At 37.0% G+C, this 17,049-nt stretch overlaps 1 protein-coding gene across 2 annotated transcripts in view; it reads right to left on the bottom strand.

Annotated features, from left to right (window-relative positions):
- The window catches only part of ADGRD1 (adhesion G protein-coupled receptor D1), a 169,354-nt gene that overhangs the window by 130,729 nt on the left and 21,576 nt on the right, over nt 1–17,049 (bottom strand). For both annotated transcript variants that reach the window (XM_067306966.1, XM_013949192.2), the window contains exons 8-14: nt 16,621–16,685; nt 15,603–15,758; nt 12,569–12,628; nt 11,231–11,348; nt 10,195–10,305; nt 8,430–8,505; nt 4,690–4,831 (exon numbers count right to left, since the gene is read on the bottom strand). In XM_067306966.1, the coding sequence (XP_067163067.1) occupies nt 4,690–4,831; nt 8,430–8,505; nt 10,195–10,305; nt 11,231–11,348; nt 12,569–12,628; nt 15,603–15,758; nt 16,621–16,685 (728 nt within the window). The remainder of the gene's footprint in view (nt 1–4,689; nt 4,832–8,429; nt 8,506–10,194; nt 10,306–11,230; nt 11,349–12,568; nt 12,629–15,602; nt 15,759–16,620; nt 16,686–17,049) is intronic.

Consider the following 17,049-nt stretch of genomic DNA (forward strand, 5'->3'; position numbering starts at 1 on the left):
CAGAGGTATTTGGTTTGGTTCTGTTGCTCACTGATTAATAGCTTTTTTGACAAATTCACACTAACAGCTGAAAGATACAACACCAGCAAAAAAGGCAGAGCAGATAACTAGATGTATTCCCATTACCCAGATCTCAGACTATACCTTTATTAATTCTATTTACAAACTTTTACATCTAGTTCTGCTTTTACACACACGTTCTGACTCTAGGTTACACTCTTCCACTTAGGAAAAAATATAAATGAAATATGGCAAACAATGATTTAAAATGAAATATTTTATGATGTCAAAACAGATTTTCTGTTTTGACACATCTGACAATTTCATGTAATATTTGGATTTTTTACATCTGATTTGGAATTTTAAAAAGAATTAAAAAAAAAAAAAATCAAGCTAGAAGATATGCAAAATGCCTCCCCATCACATAATACTGAAATTCGATTCCGGGATGAACATAGAAAAGATCTCACCAGGTGATATTTAATTTTGACTTGAGAACCGCAGGAAAATGGATATTGAAATCTGCCTCTATGCAAGACTAAACTCAGGTGCTATGTCCACAAATGGTTCAGGGGAAAAACCCAATGAGATTGTGCACTTGCTAGCTGTACATGTGGAGCAAAACTTCACTGCACCTCAAACTCCTCAAAGTAACAGGATGGGACTAGTTCATTAGAGGTAAAAGCCAGCAGCAGATTATTACTGAAGTGAACAAAAAGTAAGCAGGTGAAAAGCTCTGTCTTTCAGAGGGGTGCACCTTCTGTGCCTTCTCTCTTCTCGTGGTTGTAAGCCTAACAGTAAAGTCTACCACAGTAATTTTCCCAGTGCAGTCTGAACAGTGCTGAACATAAAGATTATGCTCACTACACAACTAGAATGTCAAAATACTTCCGCACTTCAAATTAAAATTCTCAAAACTTTAAATACAAGTGTGTTGACATGTATTCACAGACAGATTTCAGACATCTCTGATAACAATTCAGAGCAGCTAAAAATTTTCCTACAGAATTAACAGTGCATAGATTGATTTTAGTGCCAAGTAGAGAATTTAAAAAACCTGTCTTTTCTCAGCCTGGAAAAAACCTGGAGTACCAAATTGGACCAAAAACTCTAAGTCAAGAGCATTTATAAAATATGAAAGCATTCAAGACATTCTGATGTTCAGTCCCGAAAAATTTTTTGACTAATTATTTTGTAAACAATGATAAATAACAATTTTACAATAAATAAATATATTAACTTTTATAAACAAAATAAGCTGAATCCACTATGATTATTAAAAAAAAAAAAAAGGCATAAGAGCAATTCCAGCCAAAGCAACCTATACTATAGAATAGGTAGCAAGAGGTTCACTCGGAACCAAGGATTTTAATCTGTTTTTGTTATTTTGCAGAGTTTTGGAACACAAAGTATCAGGCATGATGCTGAGGTAAGGAGATGTGACACACAGTCCATCCTCCTCCATCCACCCAAGTTCGGCCATACTTAGTGTTCAAATTTACTCAAAACTGAACTCCACCCAAACTAAATGATCATGTGCTCTCCAGTCCAGCTTGCTCTCAACCTACAATATGGGATTATCTTTAGAAGCCAAGGTAGAAAAATCTATGGAGGCAACTGGGCTGCTTTCCCCCTCCCCCCTTTTTTGATAAGCAAAGGAGTAGATGGGTTTAAAAATGGTAGTATGAAGTCTAAAAATGCTATGAAGAACTTATAGATGGAATACAGTAAAAGCATTACAGCGAGGAGAGAAAGATACACTATGCTGAGATATCTGGAAATGAGATCAAGTCAAACACACCAAATTTTCATCCTTGTCTCAGTCCTAATCTAGCTATCTACTATTAATCTAGCTATCTTCTGAATTTCAGATTTCTACACTCAACTTCTCCATCTTTGTTTTCATCCTTGCATCACAACACCTCCTCCAACTGCCAGTCAAGGCTTCTTCGGGACTCTATCCAGGTCTCTATTACTGCAAGAACCACTTCTATTCCAGGGTGGATGCCACTGAGCTACTTTTTAAATGCTGTTTATCCACTGGGGTAAGTCTCCCCATTTGCTGTGAGGATACAAAAAATAGTGTGGATTAAGTCATACCTTTCACAGCCCTAAGACATGCATGGAGCAATGCTAAACATGCAGTAATAAATATTCTGTTGCTGTACTTGGCAAACAGTTTTGCTGATGCTTGTATATGGCCACAATTCTTAACTATGTTCCACGTGCAAAATGTTTGGGAGTTTGGTTTTTTGTTTGTTTGAAGTTTAAGACAGCAATGGTAATAATGCCTCTCCCCAAAGAGATTACATCTGGGCTTTGCGTGCTGAACTGACTACTTAAATAAATCAATATATCTACCTTTGCTTGCAAACTGAGAAAATTCAATATGGAGTTGTGAAGAATCAAACACTGAATACCATCACAAAGATCATTAAAAAAAAAAAAAAAAAAGGCCAAAGATGAAGACCAGTCTTTCCACCAGCTTCCCATTTCAACTATATACACTAAAAATTTAATTGCTGAGTTTGAAGACAGACTAATGCAACTTACTCTAGTAACTGATGTGCTTTTCTCAGAGACAAAGTCTAACAGTTGGAGTCTTCTAATGATTTCAAGACAGGGATGAAAGACTATTTGTACCTACAGATTCTAGGAATTATGTATGTTTACAATGATCTTCAAATGTGGAAATCGCCTCTATTTCTTTCATCAAAAAAAGCATTTAACATCAGTAAAACATAATGCCCTCTGCTCTCTACCCAATGTTGATACAAAACTAACCTTAGACTGCAGGTCAAAGCAAATGAATTTGTTGCTATATTTTGTTGGCTGAACAAGTCAATAAAAATTTCAAACTTTTTTTTCCATCTGACACCTCCAAGCAGTGGCATGCTTCACACAACATATTGTGATATCACTCCTGTCACTTTTTAGAGATCCCAGTGTGCTAATAATAAGTTTTGCTATGAAAAATGAACCCCAGGGCCAGAATGGATGACCTATTAATAGTCAGGATTTTTTTTTCTTTTTTTAAACAAAAAAGCCATTTAGCTCCTGAATATATTTTACAAACCTTTTTCATTCATACGTACACAATATCTTCCATTCAAATATTTGCTCCTTCTAGCTAATAACCTGCACATTCCCTATAATGGAAGTAACAGTAAAAATAATATGGTAGATAAGACATGGCTGCCTGCAAATGTAACCTTGATTAGCTAGAGGACAGAAAAGCCTCTTCCCTACTGCACAATATAAAGTGTACATTGCTCAAGGTGGAGTCTGAAACCCCCAGTCAACCTGCATCTGCTATACAGAATATATTCTATTCACACCACATTCTGGTGCTACTGAATCAAGCAGAAAAAGAGACAGGTAAACATGACATTTCTATATGTATTCCAAGATCCCAGTGATCCTCACAGTGATAGTCAAAAGGCATAAAGAAAAAGCAGATGTCTGTTTAATAGCTTGCTAGTAAATCATCATACTAAAGCATGAGGAGATATCTGAATAAATGAAGCAAAATATATTTTATAAATGAAATAGCACTTAATAAAAACAGAACCCTCACGACCCAACTGCCTGCCTCTAAGAGGTCATTAGGGACACTCAGGATAGTCCTCAGTTTGAAAAACACTTGGCAAAACAACAATTTCCATTCCTATGCTTTACAGAAAACGAACACATGAGGAAAAAAACCCTAGCCTCCATCTTTACCTTAAGTATTATAGGAATGATAAACTGGCTGGAAATTAGCCATTGAAAGAAGATACAATAAAAGAAATGAAAGAACATCTAAGGAATGTTTTTTAAGAAACACCTAAGTACATCTAAAAAAAAATGAAATCTTTGTTTTCCATTTCCATTCAACACTATTGAGTAGGTCACGGTTGCTGCATTCCTCAAGCCACCATCTCAGAGTTTGAACTAAACTATTCTCTACTGTCAGTGACATGACAAAAAGAGGTGTCTCCTCCCCTGAGAGCAACTAGAAGCAGGTATTTTTCAGTTTCTTGCTGGATTATGCTGATTTGGTAAAACTGAAGTGTCTTACAGAAATTGATCTGGTTGAATAAAACTTTGTGCCATGTTTCTCAGATTCAGAATGGAATTTTACTCTGCTCTTTAAAAAGGGAAGCTCACACTAGAACAAGGATTTGAACCTGTTCTATTCCTATCCCAGGAGGTGGCTCTACTCATCATACTTCTGGCTGCCCTTGGAGGAATTACTTCCCTGGGTTTCTTCATGAAGAGATTCAAAACACCTCAGTTTTATCCCAGTGTGGCGTAAGACCAAAAGCAAAAGCCTCGGAAGCGTTTACATAAATGAATTCTTGTTTTCTCACCAGCTCTAATGAGAAAGTAGTGATTCATACCAAACCTTTTGTAAATTGCACAAACACATCTATACAGATCACACATTCAGAAGGGCCTAAAGCTATACTTGTCACTTTATCTTCTTTTCTCAACACATGCATTAATCAGTCTTTTGCTGTGATAGAAACAAAAGTCCTTGAAATGCAATTGTTGGAAAAATGTAATGTTGCAGTCACAAATGCCATCTGAATTGCTACTAAAAATACCCACAAAATTTATAAGAGAAATACAAAAAAGCCCTCATAGAGACTGAAGTTTTGAAGAGCCCTGATAATAGCCTAAATCGAAATTTTCTGTTTCACTTACCAATTTATGGGTGAGCTGGATGGTAATAAGAGGAGATCCTGAAAGATTGTGGGACAACGTAGGTGGAGGTTCCACTTTCAGGGAGATAACGTAACTGGTTGCTGAGATCATATAGCCTTTGTAGGCAGCAGCTTCAGCAATCCTTGGAAAGAAATAAACAATATGTTAAGGAAGTAGTAAAAGAGCATTCTGCAGTTCATGCCAATGTTGGCCTGTTTCAACTTCACCTGAAAACTGTTGATCCTGTCTAGTGTAACTGTTGCAGTAATTTCAGGGATGTAACTTATAGCACTCAGTTTCTTAAACGACTGTCTAAAGCAAAGGGCTGTAGCAAGCAGCGAAAGACAAAGCTTATTCTTAGAGTTGCATCCAAGAACTCACTCATACACCCACAGCCACTGGAACATCAGCACCTCTTTCCATTCAAGTCAACAAATTTCTGTAGGGGAGCAAGATCTGGCCCCAAAAGATCCTATTGAAGGCTAGAAGCCACAGATGAACAGCTTTAGAGATTAAGAAACCTGAGTTCATCGGTATTCGTCCATTCTGCTCCTCTTTTACAAAGGTTTAAAAGCCTTTTTGGAAGTGCCTTAGGTCACTGAGAGCATTTTATGAAGTAAGGGGTATAAAAATAAGGTTAACTAGGCAAAGCAACCTTTCAGCGAGCAGAAAATTTGCCTACATATTCAGGCTATCTATTTAAACATATCAGTGTGCAACACACGCAATAATGCATGTGTATATTTGTATATATTTAGAAGTAATTTATAGCTTTACTCTGAAAAACTGAGTATGTTCAGAAAAGTTTACTAAGCTCAGGTCACAATACAAACAGAGGAAAACCTGACTAAACATCTCATTGATCCAGGTAGTATTTTTTTCTAGGCTGAATTAGTTTTGCAGTACATAGGAACACTTTTATTTCTGTTTTCAGTTAAAACTTAAGCCTTTGGCTGTAAAGTAAAAAAATTTTATACTATCAGTAACAAACTGTGCATGAGTAAAGTGTTTTCTGTCATCTACCTCTTAATCAGGTATGTGAATGAATGGTATTTACAATTACAAATATAAGCCATGATGAATTAACCATCACTGTGGGTTTCTAAACATAGCACACTACTGGAAAGAGCCAATTTACAAAGCACATTAAAAATCTTATTTACATCTGCAACCTGTTACAATGGTTTCTTGTTTTTCTTTCATTGACAGAAAAAAAAGTCATGTCAGACATTAACATAACTTTATTCAATTGCTCAGCGAGGTCAAATAAAACAGAACTTATTTTGTATAACCCCAACCACCAGTCCTTTCCATTTCTCCAGTTCTTTTCCATTTCCAGTTTTGACCAATGAAAAAAAATCAGCATCAGAAATTACATCTGCTCCCAATAACCAAAATGTAAATTGAATTTGTTCATTGGAGGGCAGAATTTGCTACTTTCATATGAAAAGTAGAGAAGGACTTATAGTATGAAGGTCAGTATCCAGCATTTTGAGATTCCTCCTCCAAAGATTAAGCAGAGGCACTTTTTTCCTCACTCATTATCTGCTATTTTAATTTTGCATTAAAAAAGCTAGATGAATTTGGAGACATGTAAAGAACTTCAGCACAAGCAAGAAACTGTGTTTCTATGTTCCGTGCTTGCAAATGCCAGTCTTTGCTCACTGTGGCACAGTCGCAGCAACGCATGTCAGACGGCAGTGGATCTGTCATCTGATTCTCTTTAGTGAGATCGTTACAGATTTATACAAACAAATGACTAGGAGCAGATTTGGGCTCAAAGCCTTTTTAGTTTTGATTTCTTAAAAATAAATAAATAACCAACCACACACACAACCTGACTCCCTCTTAGAGGCTGACAGTTACGCAGTTTGAAAATAGAAGTCATCTGGTGCTACAGCATGAAAGTTCCAAGAGCTTGCTTTTTACCACAAGAAAATGAAATTCTGCCCTCAAGAAGAAAATGGGCAGGCTTCAAATTGCAGGTGTTCAAGTGGCCCAAAGCTAGAAGGTGCCTAAAAGGTCTTTAAAACAAACTACTCCTGGAAAACATTGTCATTCTAGTGAAACATAAAAAAAAGATAATAGTAAAGTACACAAAAGAAAACCAAGCAGGAAAGAATTGCATACTTATTTTTAAAACATTTTTCAGATACCTAGCGCTTGATTCAACAAAGGAAAAGCACCAAACTAGCATTCCTTGTACTTTTAGAACACATTTTGGACAGACCTGCATCTGGAATTTTATAGACATGGTTCCATAATGCTATATATACTGCAAACAGTTCAAATAGTTTGGATTATCTGGACAGAAATCTAGGAGCCATTTTTACTCCAGTGTTTGTGTGCTTGTTTTCTTTAACTATGCAACAGGGCCAGTTCCTTCATTCTCAGAATCCATATAGTTTCGTGGAAGACAGATCCGTCTCCAGATCCTCCATAAAATTCAATACATGGGATTATGGCAAATGTCCACAAAGATGACATAACTGTGTGTGTTCACCACATCAGATCCCCAGAAGTTGTAGACTCTAAGACAACGCATTAGAATACAATGTTCTGTGATGCAGGGTCTTCACCCACTGTTGTGTTTATCCTTGCTAAACTTTGACTTACGTAAAGACCCTACTAATTTTCTTTTTCTCTGTAGGAAATTGAAATTATAGTTTTTATCTTAATAAATTGCACTGATTCTCCTGCTTGAAAAACATAAGCTGTCATAAATTATCACCTCTATTTCTTCATACCAGTAAGAAATATTGCACACTAATGATACGGTTCCTTTACACACGCCTGCTAACAGCCCTTTTTGAGAGAGCAGAGTACAAAACAGTACAACTTTCTACTTGATTTGAAAATGCTGTTTAGTAACAGTTGTATCATTATCTCAGTGTGATCAGACTGGTCATAAACCAGGAATCTTACCCTGGAGTTCATAAATATATTCCAGGGTTATCATGACCTTTCTTTCTTTACATACAGATACATGGAAGGCGATCCCTAAAATACATGGGAATTAAGACGCTGCATTTTTTTTTCTACTGTCACACAAAACACGACAAAAAGCCACAGATTGGATAAGACTGAGAACCAGTGTAACCTTATCCACATCCCTTAGCAGAGATCAAATAAAAAGATAAATTAATACTAGCTTAAAATAAAAGTGTAATGATTTACATGAATGGCCTTGCAAAACTCCCTGGGGAACTGTCTTGCTGAGAGGTATACAGCTCTTAGTTTACTTTATCTTACCTGCTAATGATTTCATTGGTAACAGCATATAAAGCAAAAGGTCTTTGAAGTATTGCATGGTTTATTGTTGTAAAATTATCTTACAGGCTTATAGGATTAGGATTCAAAGCTTTTCTTAGGAGGGATGTTATGTTTTCCTGTTTCATTTAAGTGCAAATATTATCTTTATGCATGTCAGGAGAAAAGATATAATTTGGGTCTTATGAGACAAAGATTAGAATTATGAAATTCTAATATCCAGTCTAATGAATGGAAATAGGAGACAAGGAAAGACAAACACTGCTACGGGAATCTATTTTACTGCAGCATAAAATAAAACATCTAATATAAGTCTTAATCCCTCTCTAGTTAATGACTAAATGTCCTTAGCATTGCAGAATCAGGATTATGGCTCGTAATTTATTTACAGTTGATAAAGACATGACTGTTATAACGGTATATCACTAAGGTAATAAACTGTTACAGTGGGAGAGTTCCAAGATACTTACTTGGTATCCATAGGGTTGATATTATGAAAGAAATAGTGCATGTTATGGTAAAGCAGGCCAACAATGGTTACCCAAGCTGTAAAAAAGGCAACAGAGGTTATTCCTTAGAGCAACAGTTCCAAGAGACATTTCTCTCCTAGACTTTAAACTCCCTGTTAATTAAGAGCCTTGACTTCTGTAAACTATCATATCTTTACTTTAGCAGAGTTCTGATTACTCTATTAAATAAATGAAAAGGTATGAACAGCCTGCAGGACAGCACAGGAAACATCAAATGTAAAATAGAAAGATGCCTACCCTGTTCCACTATACTTTCAAAATGAGTAAGTTGTTAAAGCAATCAGTTGTCAATTATAAAGCTCCCACAAGAACCACATCACTAGAAATGGCCACATGACAAATTGGTTGCCCATGTCTGAGTTTTGTAAGCTGGCAGTAAATGTATGCTTGCTGTATGCATTTCAAGTTCTCCAGCATCTGAGTGGAGAGACAGATGCATATTTTGTCAGCCACACAGATGTCCTTTATTATTGTCCCCGTTTTCTGGCTTCCAATATTTATAATGCCAACTACTTAAGGTGAAATAATAAATTTTTAAGTTAGTACACTTGTACAGTGTTAAAATGTGGCCTGAAGGTTAAACTTGCTCAGAAGTGAGCTTTAGTTGGTTTCTAACTCTCCAGAAGAGTTAAGTATCTAACAGGCTGGATCATTTCAAGATACCAAGCATGATAAAGTTCTGTATTAAGAAAAAAAAATCTGCATGGTGAGAAGACTTTATAAGTGGGAAGGGAAAAAGTCCTTTCACATCCTATTTTTGGCATTACAGGTTGGTTTGCAATAATAGTTATTCAAGTCTCAGAGCACCCACAGTGCCCTGCCAGAGGCACCCACCCTGCCAAAGGCCCTGCCAGGGCAAAGAAACAAAGCCGTCATCACAAATCAGGTAGATAGTTCAGTAAATATTGGAGTATTTCCAATGCAGACTACCTGCAGCTAACTTTATGAAAAAAGACCAACCTTCCTTCAACAGAGGTGACTAGGAGAAAGGTCTCCAGGTAAGTTATGCAGCAGGTAGGTGTTTTTGTAAATATGCTCCCTTTGATCCTTAATTACAACATAGATAATTAACTTCAAACATACTGTAATTTTTAAATCTTGACTAAAACTTCAGATTTTTGCCATACAACCAGATTTGGGGATTATTAAAATTTTAGCTTAGATATGGATTTCAATATTGAGTTCTGCCTTTCTCCCTTAACTGTAGCTTACATCTTTATTCTGTTTCTGTAGCTGCTGCTACTTAAATCTTTCATTTTATGGTTTAATCCCATAAAACCTTACGACATGTTTTGCATGATGTATAACTGATACCTGATCTGATACCTTGGAATTTCTTAAAAATAGCAGTTCAGATGACTAAAAATAACTTATGAAATTATGGCTTCCCTGATGTAGAAGGATGTCCAGATTAAGTGTCTACAGTCTGTGTGGCCAAACTGTATTATTCCAGTTAAATTTAAGTAATTTGAAGTACTCTTCAAGTAATCTGGAACATTACTTGCATTATTGCAAGAATACTGCAATTAGAAGAATATTGCATTAATCATTCATTAATATGACAGGGAAATTGTTTCTGTTTCAAGTCAACATAACTGACAGTGATTAAATCAGTTACTATGAAAAATAAGGCAAACCAAAAGCAGAATGATTTCTGGATACCCTGTTTACATAATTCTGCCCCTCCCATTAAATTTTTCCTTACCTGTTTTGTGAAAAGCTTCACTGGGGATGGAAATATAACTCTGGCCTTGAGATGGAAAGCGATAGTGGGACAAATTCAGAGTCTGAGGATACATTTTGGCCAAGGAGTAATCTGTGTGACAACCCCCCCCCAAAAAAAGTAAGAAAATCAATAACCATTAGAACCTACTTGACTATATGACTAGAGTCAACTCTTCTAGTAGCTATTGCAAGTTTTGACTTTAAAGCCGCAGCTGTTCGCAGAAAATGGATTAAATTTCGCAAGTATAAAACAGTCTTTATATCTGTTTTTTTTTTTTGCGGGAGAAAGTAGCATGTAGAGTGTTAATATAGCATGGATCACTTCATCGTGTGCACCCTCTCCTTTCCGCTGACATCTGAAGGCATTATTTTAGACTTTTAGTGTTCCATTTGAGAATGCCAGTGTCTAAGACAGCTTAGGGAGACTTTGTGAGGTGATTAATGGAACTGATGACTCCTCAGGTTATTTGCCTGATTACATAGATCTCGATGAGGCAGAACAGAATGCCAGAACAGATCAGTTACCTTTACTACCTGTAGCATCCAAAGACACAGATGAAATTAGGGCGCTAGCAGGCTAGACAGTAGTAAGAGAAAGAGTCCTCCTAAAAGGTCTAAACTTCTCTTATTATTTGCAAACTCCTGTCCTCAGATTAAAGCTTTGTAGTATCCAGACATTTGCAACTTCGAAGCACCACATAAGAGCTCTAGGAAATACTTTAATTGCTTATACACTATTGGACTAATTTCACAGAATTCATATTCTAAACCCCTCCCCAAATAACCTCAAGGAACCTGACTGTGCTGTCAGAGCTGAATAACTCTGGACTAACTGTATAGCCACCTTTCTGCAACTGATACAACATTTTGTGTTTAAAAGAGAAAATAATTTATTTTGATTTCCTCCTCCATGTTGGCAAAGGGGGGGGGGGGCACAGCTACAAGCACAGAAGTATATCTAATACCCAGACATATTCCAGTCCAGAGGAAGAGAGAATATTTCTGCTAAATCCTACCTGCCACAGGTGATGTGCCCTCAACGGTTACAGGCAACGAGTTTTCTCCTAGATGGCGTGCCACGTGCACCATCACACAGTCAATAGTTTCAATTAAACCTCCAAATATGGGAGCGGTCTGGGGGGGGTGGGGAAAAAAGAAGGCTCTATAACAAAAGAAACTGAAGTTCATAGCACAAAATGACAAGGTGCCATGATAAATTCCTGTTTGATTCATCATTTGACTGTCCAGTCAAATATGTTTCTCCACAATCTTCTCCACATATAGTGAATAAAAAGTTACATGAATTGACGCTGCACAGAGCCCAATGTCATAAAATTGTTTCACAGTATGTCTCCAAATGACTCTCTGCTCCCATCAGTATTTGACAAGTATATTCAGGATTCAGCACAACGAGGCCAAGAACTTAATAGATTATTCTGGCAATATATAAAGACTGAAAAAAACCACCCCACCCTGATGCCAGACTAGTATCAGATCTTCATCAGAACATAAGTTTATACATACTGTAGTTTGGCATTTGTTTCATCTTTATTAAAACATGTCAGTGCTCCCTGGCATAAAGCTATATTCAAAGTGTTTATATGCCCACTGGAAAGCAACCCTCCAGGCTGAAACTTGATGCATAAAAATCTGAGTGAACGCATGGCTTAATGGAAAAGGAATCTGTTTGAATATTCATTTGCATGAGAAATGATCACAGATTTTAGGCTAAGAACTTAAATCCATCAGACATTTGTCTTTCTTCAAAGCCTTTTAGGGTTCAGTAAGAGCTCAATTTACTTTAGCCTGTCCCTTTCTCTCATTATAAGAGCTCTCTGTTCTGAAAACTTTGCTCCCTTAAGATCCAAACTTCAAAAGATGTCAGGAAATTCTTGAATTGCTCCTGTTAGTATTTCTTTGCACTCCAAAAGGGCTGACAGGAGACCAGAAGAGAAAAGTGATAAAAGTCACTTCCCCCTCTCAAAGTTGAAGTCCTCTAAGCCAAGTAAACACTGTCATATATTTCATATACATTGAAAAAAGTGAACCTTCAAAACAAATAAAAATTTTAAAATATCTGGTGTTTCTCAAATTCATGAAAAGCTAAATTTGGAGTAGAACTCATAGAAATCATAGAAGTTCTCTTATTCTAAGGCTCAAAACCACTATAAAAGAAAATTATTTTTTTGTCTATGGATTTTTAATTAAAATATGAAAGCGACCTATGAGAAAACAAACAAGTCAAACTGCCAAGAAGTTCTGACATGAAGAATAATAGAGGCAACCAATTTCATTAGTATCCATAAGAAAATATGCACCTGAAATAACCTACAAACCTAAGCTATTTGTCTTACCTTTGATTTATCAGTCCAGGCGGGCAATAAAAGAAAGTCATCAACAGCTTTTAAAAAAGCCTAGAAGATAAATAAAATCATATTATTCGATTACTTATTCATCAGCTACATCTCTGGGTAAGCACGTAAGGCAGACCTCTGCTAGGATTTCCTTCAATTTATTTTAAGATGACAGACCTGTTTTCATGCAAGTCACAGATTCATCCCCTACCTGCCAGCTCTCTAATCATATTTTGTATAGTGACATTTTAAAGTAATAGTTTGTTTAATAAAAATAACACCCCTGTGAGACTCCCAAAATGCAATGGTTACACTACAGCTGAGGTGACAACACTGGAACAAAGAGAAAGTGAAGCTATTGAAACTCATGTAACACTAACGCTTAGCCTTATTAAGTAAAGAGGCATTGCAACAGCACTGGGTATATTTCTGGGAGCCATTTCCTGTTCAATTTGATTATCTACTTAACTTCTGCACTTCGAGGTTGTTTTTGAGGTCAGGATCTGTCACAGTGGGCACTGTTCAAGCACTCAGCACAGTGCAGTCCCTGTCCTAAGAAGTCTTGCTGATGAAGACAAATAGGAGGAGGGGAAACTGGAGCACAGAAGGTGACTGCCACCCAAATCACACAGCAGGCTACGACAAAACCAGGGTCAAAAGCCAGGTCGCTCCGTTCCCTGCCTAAACAATAGGACTACTCCCAGCTTGAGGCAAGGCACTTACATAACTCTCACCAGCACTGTATGATAGGCCAAAACAAGGACCTGGGTCTTAAAAGTGAAATCTGTCTCCTGCTTCAATGCCTCTCTGTCTTAAAAGCATCAACATGGTTACAGGAAAGTCCCACTGAGAAATGTAGAAGAAAGCAGCAATGGTGTTTTCCGAGGACATTTTTGCAAGCCATGACATATGGGGCAGCACTAAAGCTTTATTATATGAGCTTTACCCTTAGGGGCTACAGAGTCTGTGCTGCCCCCTTCAGTGTGGAATTCCACCGGGCATGCATGAAAGTTATGCTAAACCTGAGACCCATCCCGAGTCGTCCAGAGTATTTAGGAAGGATCTCTTTCCAAGCCACAGGATGTCTCCAGAATTACCCCAAAGAGGATATGGTAGACCACTAGGAAGGGAGGGAAAGTAGGAGGACTAGACCTACTGAGCAGAACAGAATTATAACAGAAAACACAAATAAAATTTGTCAGAAGTAATTCATTATAAATATGTGTCAGTAATCAGAAAGTTTATTGTACAGCACTTAAAATCAAAATTTTTTTGTGCTGTGAGGCATATGACAAGCAGGACAGAGATAACTAGAGAAAAAAGCAATGACGCTCAGTTCCTGCCTTTCAGGGAATTAGCTGCAGACAATACAAAGCCAAACCATCAGTCAGACAAATGACAGATTCTGTATGCATGATCAGGACTCTTGTGTTTATTTCCCAAAATAGCCTTGCTAATCATGTCCCGTGTTTCTGTCTGCACATCACTTTCATGCCACACAAAGCAGCATCAGATAGCATGAATGAGCAACAAAATGGCAACTACAATGATGTGGAAAACAGGTATGATATCTGACAGGATGATATCCCATTTTCAAATGAGATCCCACACACAATTTTCAGTGAAATAAAGGAAACAACATATAAAGCTTTTTAGAAGGGTTTTTGCTCCATATTAAACTGATCCATAAGATTCAAGCTTTAGAGTTTGCAAATGCTAAGCCTTTAATATAAACTAGCAATTGCTGCCCATGTATTTTTCAAAACATTTATTTATATTGTTTGTCTAAATAAATAATCCTTGTCACCCTTGTATTACCCACACACTAAGAGAAACAATCACTGGTGAGGCCAGAGCTGATTACTGTAATAGCAGCTTTCTAGCCTGCTGAAATCAGGGAATTAGCTGCCCATCATTTTACAGAAGGCTAACTTTATATTAGCAGAAAGTGACCCTTTGTCCTCAGTTCAGACTGCAGAAAGCTTTTTTCTTCATTTTTTTCTTTGTGAATTAACTTAAATGAGAATGAATTACTCAGTCAAGCTTTGGAGCTGATCTCGCAATGAACCAAGTTCAGTGGAGATCTGCGATACGTCTTCCACAGGAGTACCTGCTGTGATTGCAGCATAGCCATAGCATAAAACAAGGGCGTTAATTCACAAAAGCTAAAGACGCTAATGTCACAAACAGTCCCTCTCCCACAGGTTACCACCTTCAACGCAGAGCTGGCAGAGCAGAGTATGTGCCTATGCCTCAGCCATTTCAGAGTTCAGCAAGCATAATACATGACTTTGCAAAAGAGAAACTGCTGGACAGGCACAACTTAGCCTGTGTTCACTATGGGAGCAATAAACATTAACAAAAGGTTGGGCAGACAGCAGTAATTGATAACATTTTAACCCTCCACTGTGATTTAAACTAACTTGCTTCAGTACCAGTAGCAGCCTACTGCAGTAGTGTGGAACTCAAAGATATTAGCTAATAAGCACATACATGGGCAGTTAGCCCAGGCTGAGGTCCAATACAGCCACGACTAGACTGCTTCCTGCACCCATATTAACTATTTGTAATATGCCTCCATTTTGCTGCTGTCACTGCTGTGATTAAAACGTCTTTAAGTCCTATGCCTCACAGAGGACTGTCAAACTCAGCTGCACTTTAGATCAGCTGGGCCATACAAAGAAATGCTAAAGTTTTTCCAGGAATGCATATCATTCATTGGATACACTTTCAGCTGAAAACTTCATAAGAAATTATTTTTCCTTTGCTGTTGTCTGCTTAACTACATAATTATTTTTAATCTGCAGTCACAGTTCCAAATGTTTAGAATTTAAGTATTAAATAATATCCCCAGACCTTTAGGCCATTTTCTGTGGTTGAAGCTCACGTTCTGATACTTATTAAAATAGCTCTAGGTTTTTTCATATGTATATTTTGCAATCAGCAAAAACTTTCAAAGCTGCATTCTATGTTTCAGCTTCTGGAGCAAGTTCAGGGTCATCTGGCTTCACACACAGATCTGAAAGAAATATACCTCAGTCAGGTGCAGAGCAGTATTTTCCGACAAGGATTTGTTGGGCAAGCTGAATGATATATTTCCTAGGTAGTTCAGCATAGTATCTGGAGAGTGGGACTTTCTTCTTTCCTCAGTCAGATTAGTTATGATGGGTTGATAGGCATTTGTAGACAGCTGCAGGAGAGAGAGATATCTCATCAGAACTTATAGGCAGTCATTATTTATGTTTTTAGCCCCGAGGGAGTTAAATGACAGTTTTTAACTATGTAGTTCTCTGGCCCTGAAGCCAAAAAAGCAGGTTCCTAACCCAGCCCTTTCTCTCCTCACTGGATAGAACACAGCCTAGTATGACCACTGGGATTACGCAGAGGAGACTAGGTAAACCAAGGGAAAAAGGAAAGCAGATGAACAAATAGATAAGGTAATCAATCAGACACACATGGCTTTTTTCATCAGAAATTCAGGTCATATCAGCCATGGTTTCCTGAAAGTCTCTTAACAAGACAACAACTAATAGAACTTTGACACTGCAGATACCAAGCAAGTGAAAATAAATTGCAACAGCTAATTGCACATAGGTTGACTAACTGTACATAGACTGCACGTTTTTATTTAACTCTTTCATTTAACATTTTCTAAACAGATGAAAACAGTTTTGTTATTTTGATAACTGTTTTTTCTAATTTCAAAAGAAACAAGAGGAAGAATATCCACATTTTTGAATGTCCTCCTATACCTACAGGAGACACTGAAATATTTCAGAAATTTGTTTTGTTTTTCATTTTTATTTATGAAAAACAGATTTTTCTTTAACAGTGAATTCCCTGTATCTGTCCTAGTTCAGTTCTACTCTTTTATTAAGGATTTTGTAATTCACCCATCTTCACTTAGTGGCTGAAAATGCTTCCTATGCATATCTGAAAATCTTTATAATCAGGGTACTAAAATTAACAAAAACTAAACTGTGGAGGATCTGTAACTCTTTGTAATATATACACATTCTGATGTTACAGAAAGGAGTTGAGGACTGTCCTACCACAGGCCTTGTAGTGGTTGTCATCATAGACCATGGAAGTGTTGAAGAAAGCACAACTTGTACACCTGGGGAAAATAAAGGCTGCTTTAATACATGCATACATACAAGAAAAAGTTCACTAAAACTGTATTCCCATTGCAGGTTGGAGCAGTTCTGACTAAAAGTATTATACTTGCTGTTTGCATTTTACTTATTTCCAGTACTGAAGCTGCATAGGCTTGTTTAAACAATTTCTTCTACTGTTCTTCTCAATTTTATTTCCTCATCTTCATGCAGTTGAATTTTGCAACCTAATCCAACTCTTAAACACTTAGTTAAACCTTTCTTTGCAAACAGGAATTTAAGTGTTATTTGCGATTCACGGGAAATCCCTCTATTAAAAGAAGGGACAACTGTATAATTAAATCTGACATCCAACTTCCTTCTCTA

This window comes from Apteryx mantelli, chromosome 17, assembly GCF_036417845.1.
Source record: "Apteryx mantelli isolate bAptMan1 chromosome 17, bAptMan1.hap1, whole genome shotgun sequence".
Classification (NCBI taxonomy): Eukaryota; Metazoa; Chordata; class Aves; order Apterygiformes; family Apterygidae; genus Apteryx; species Apteryx mantelli.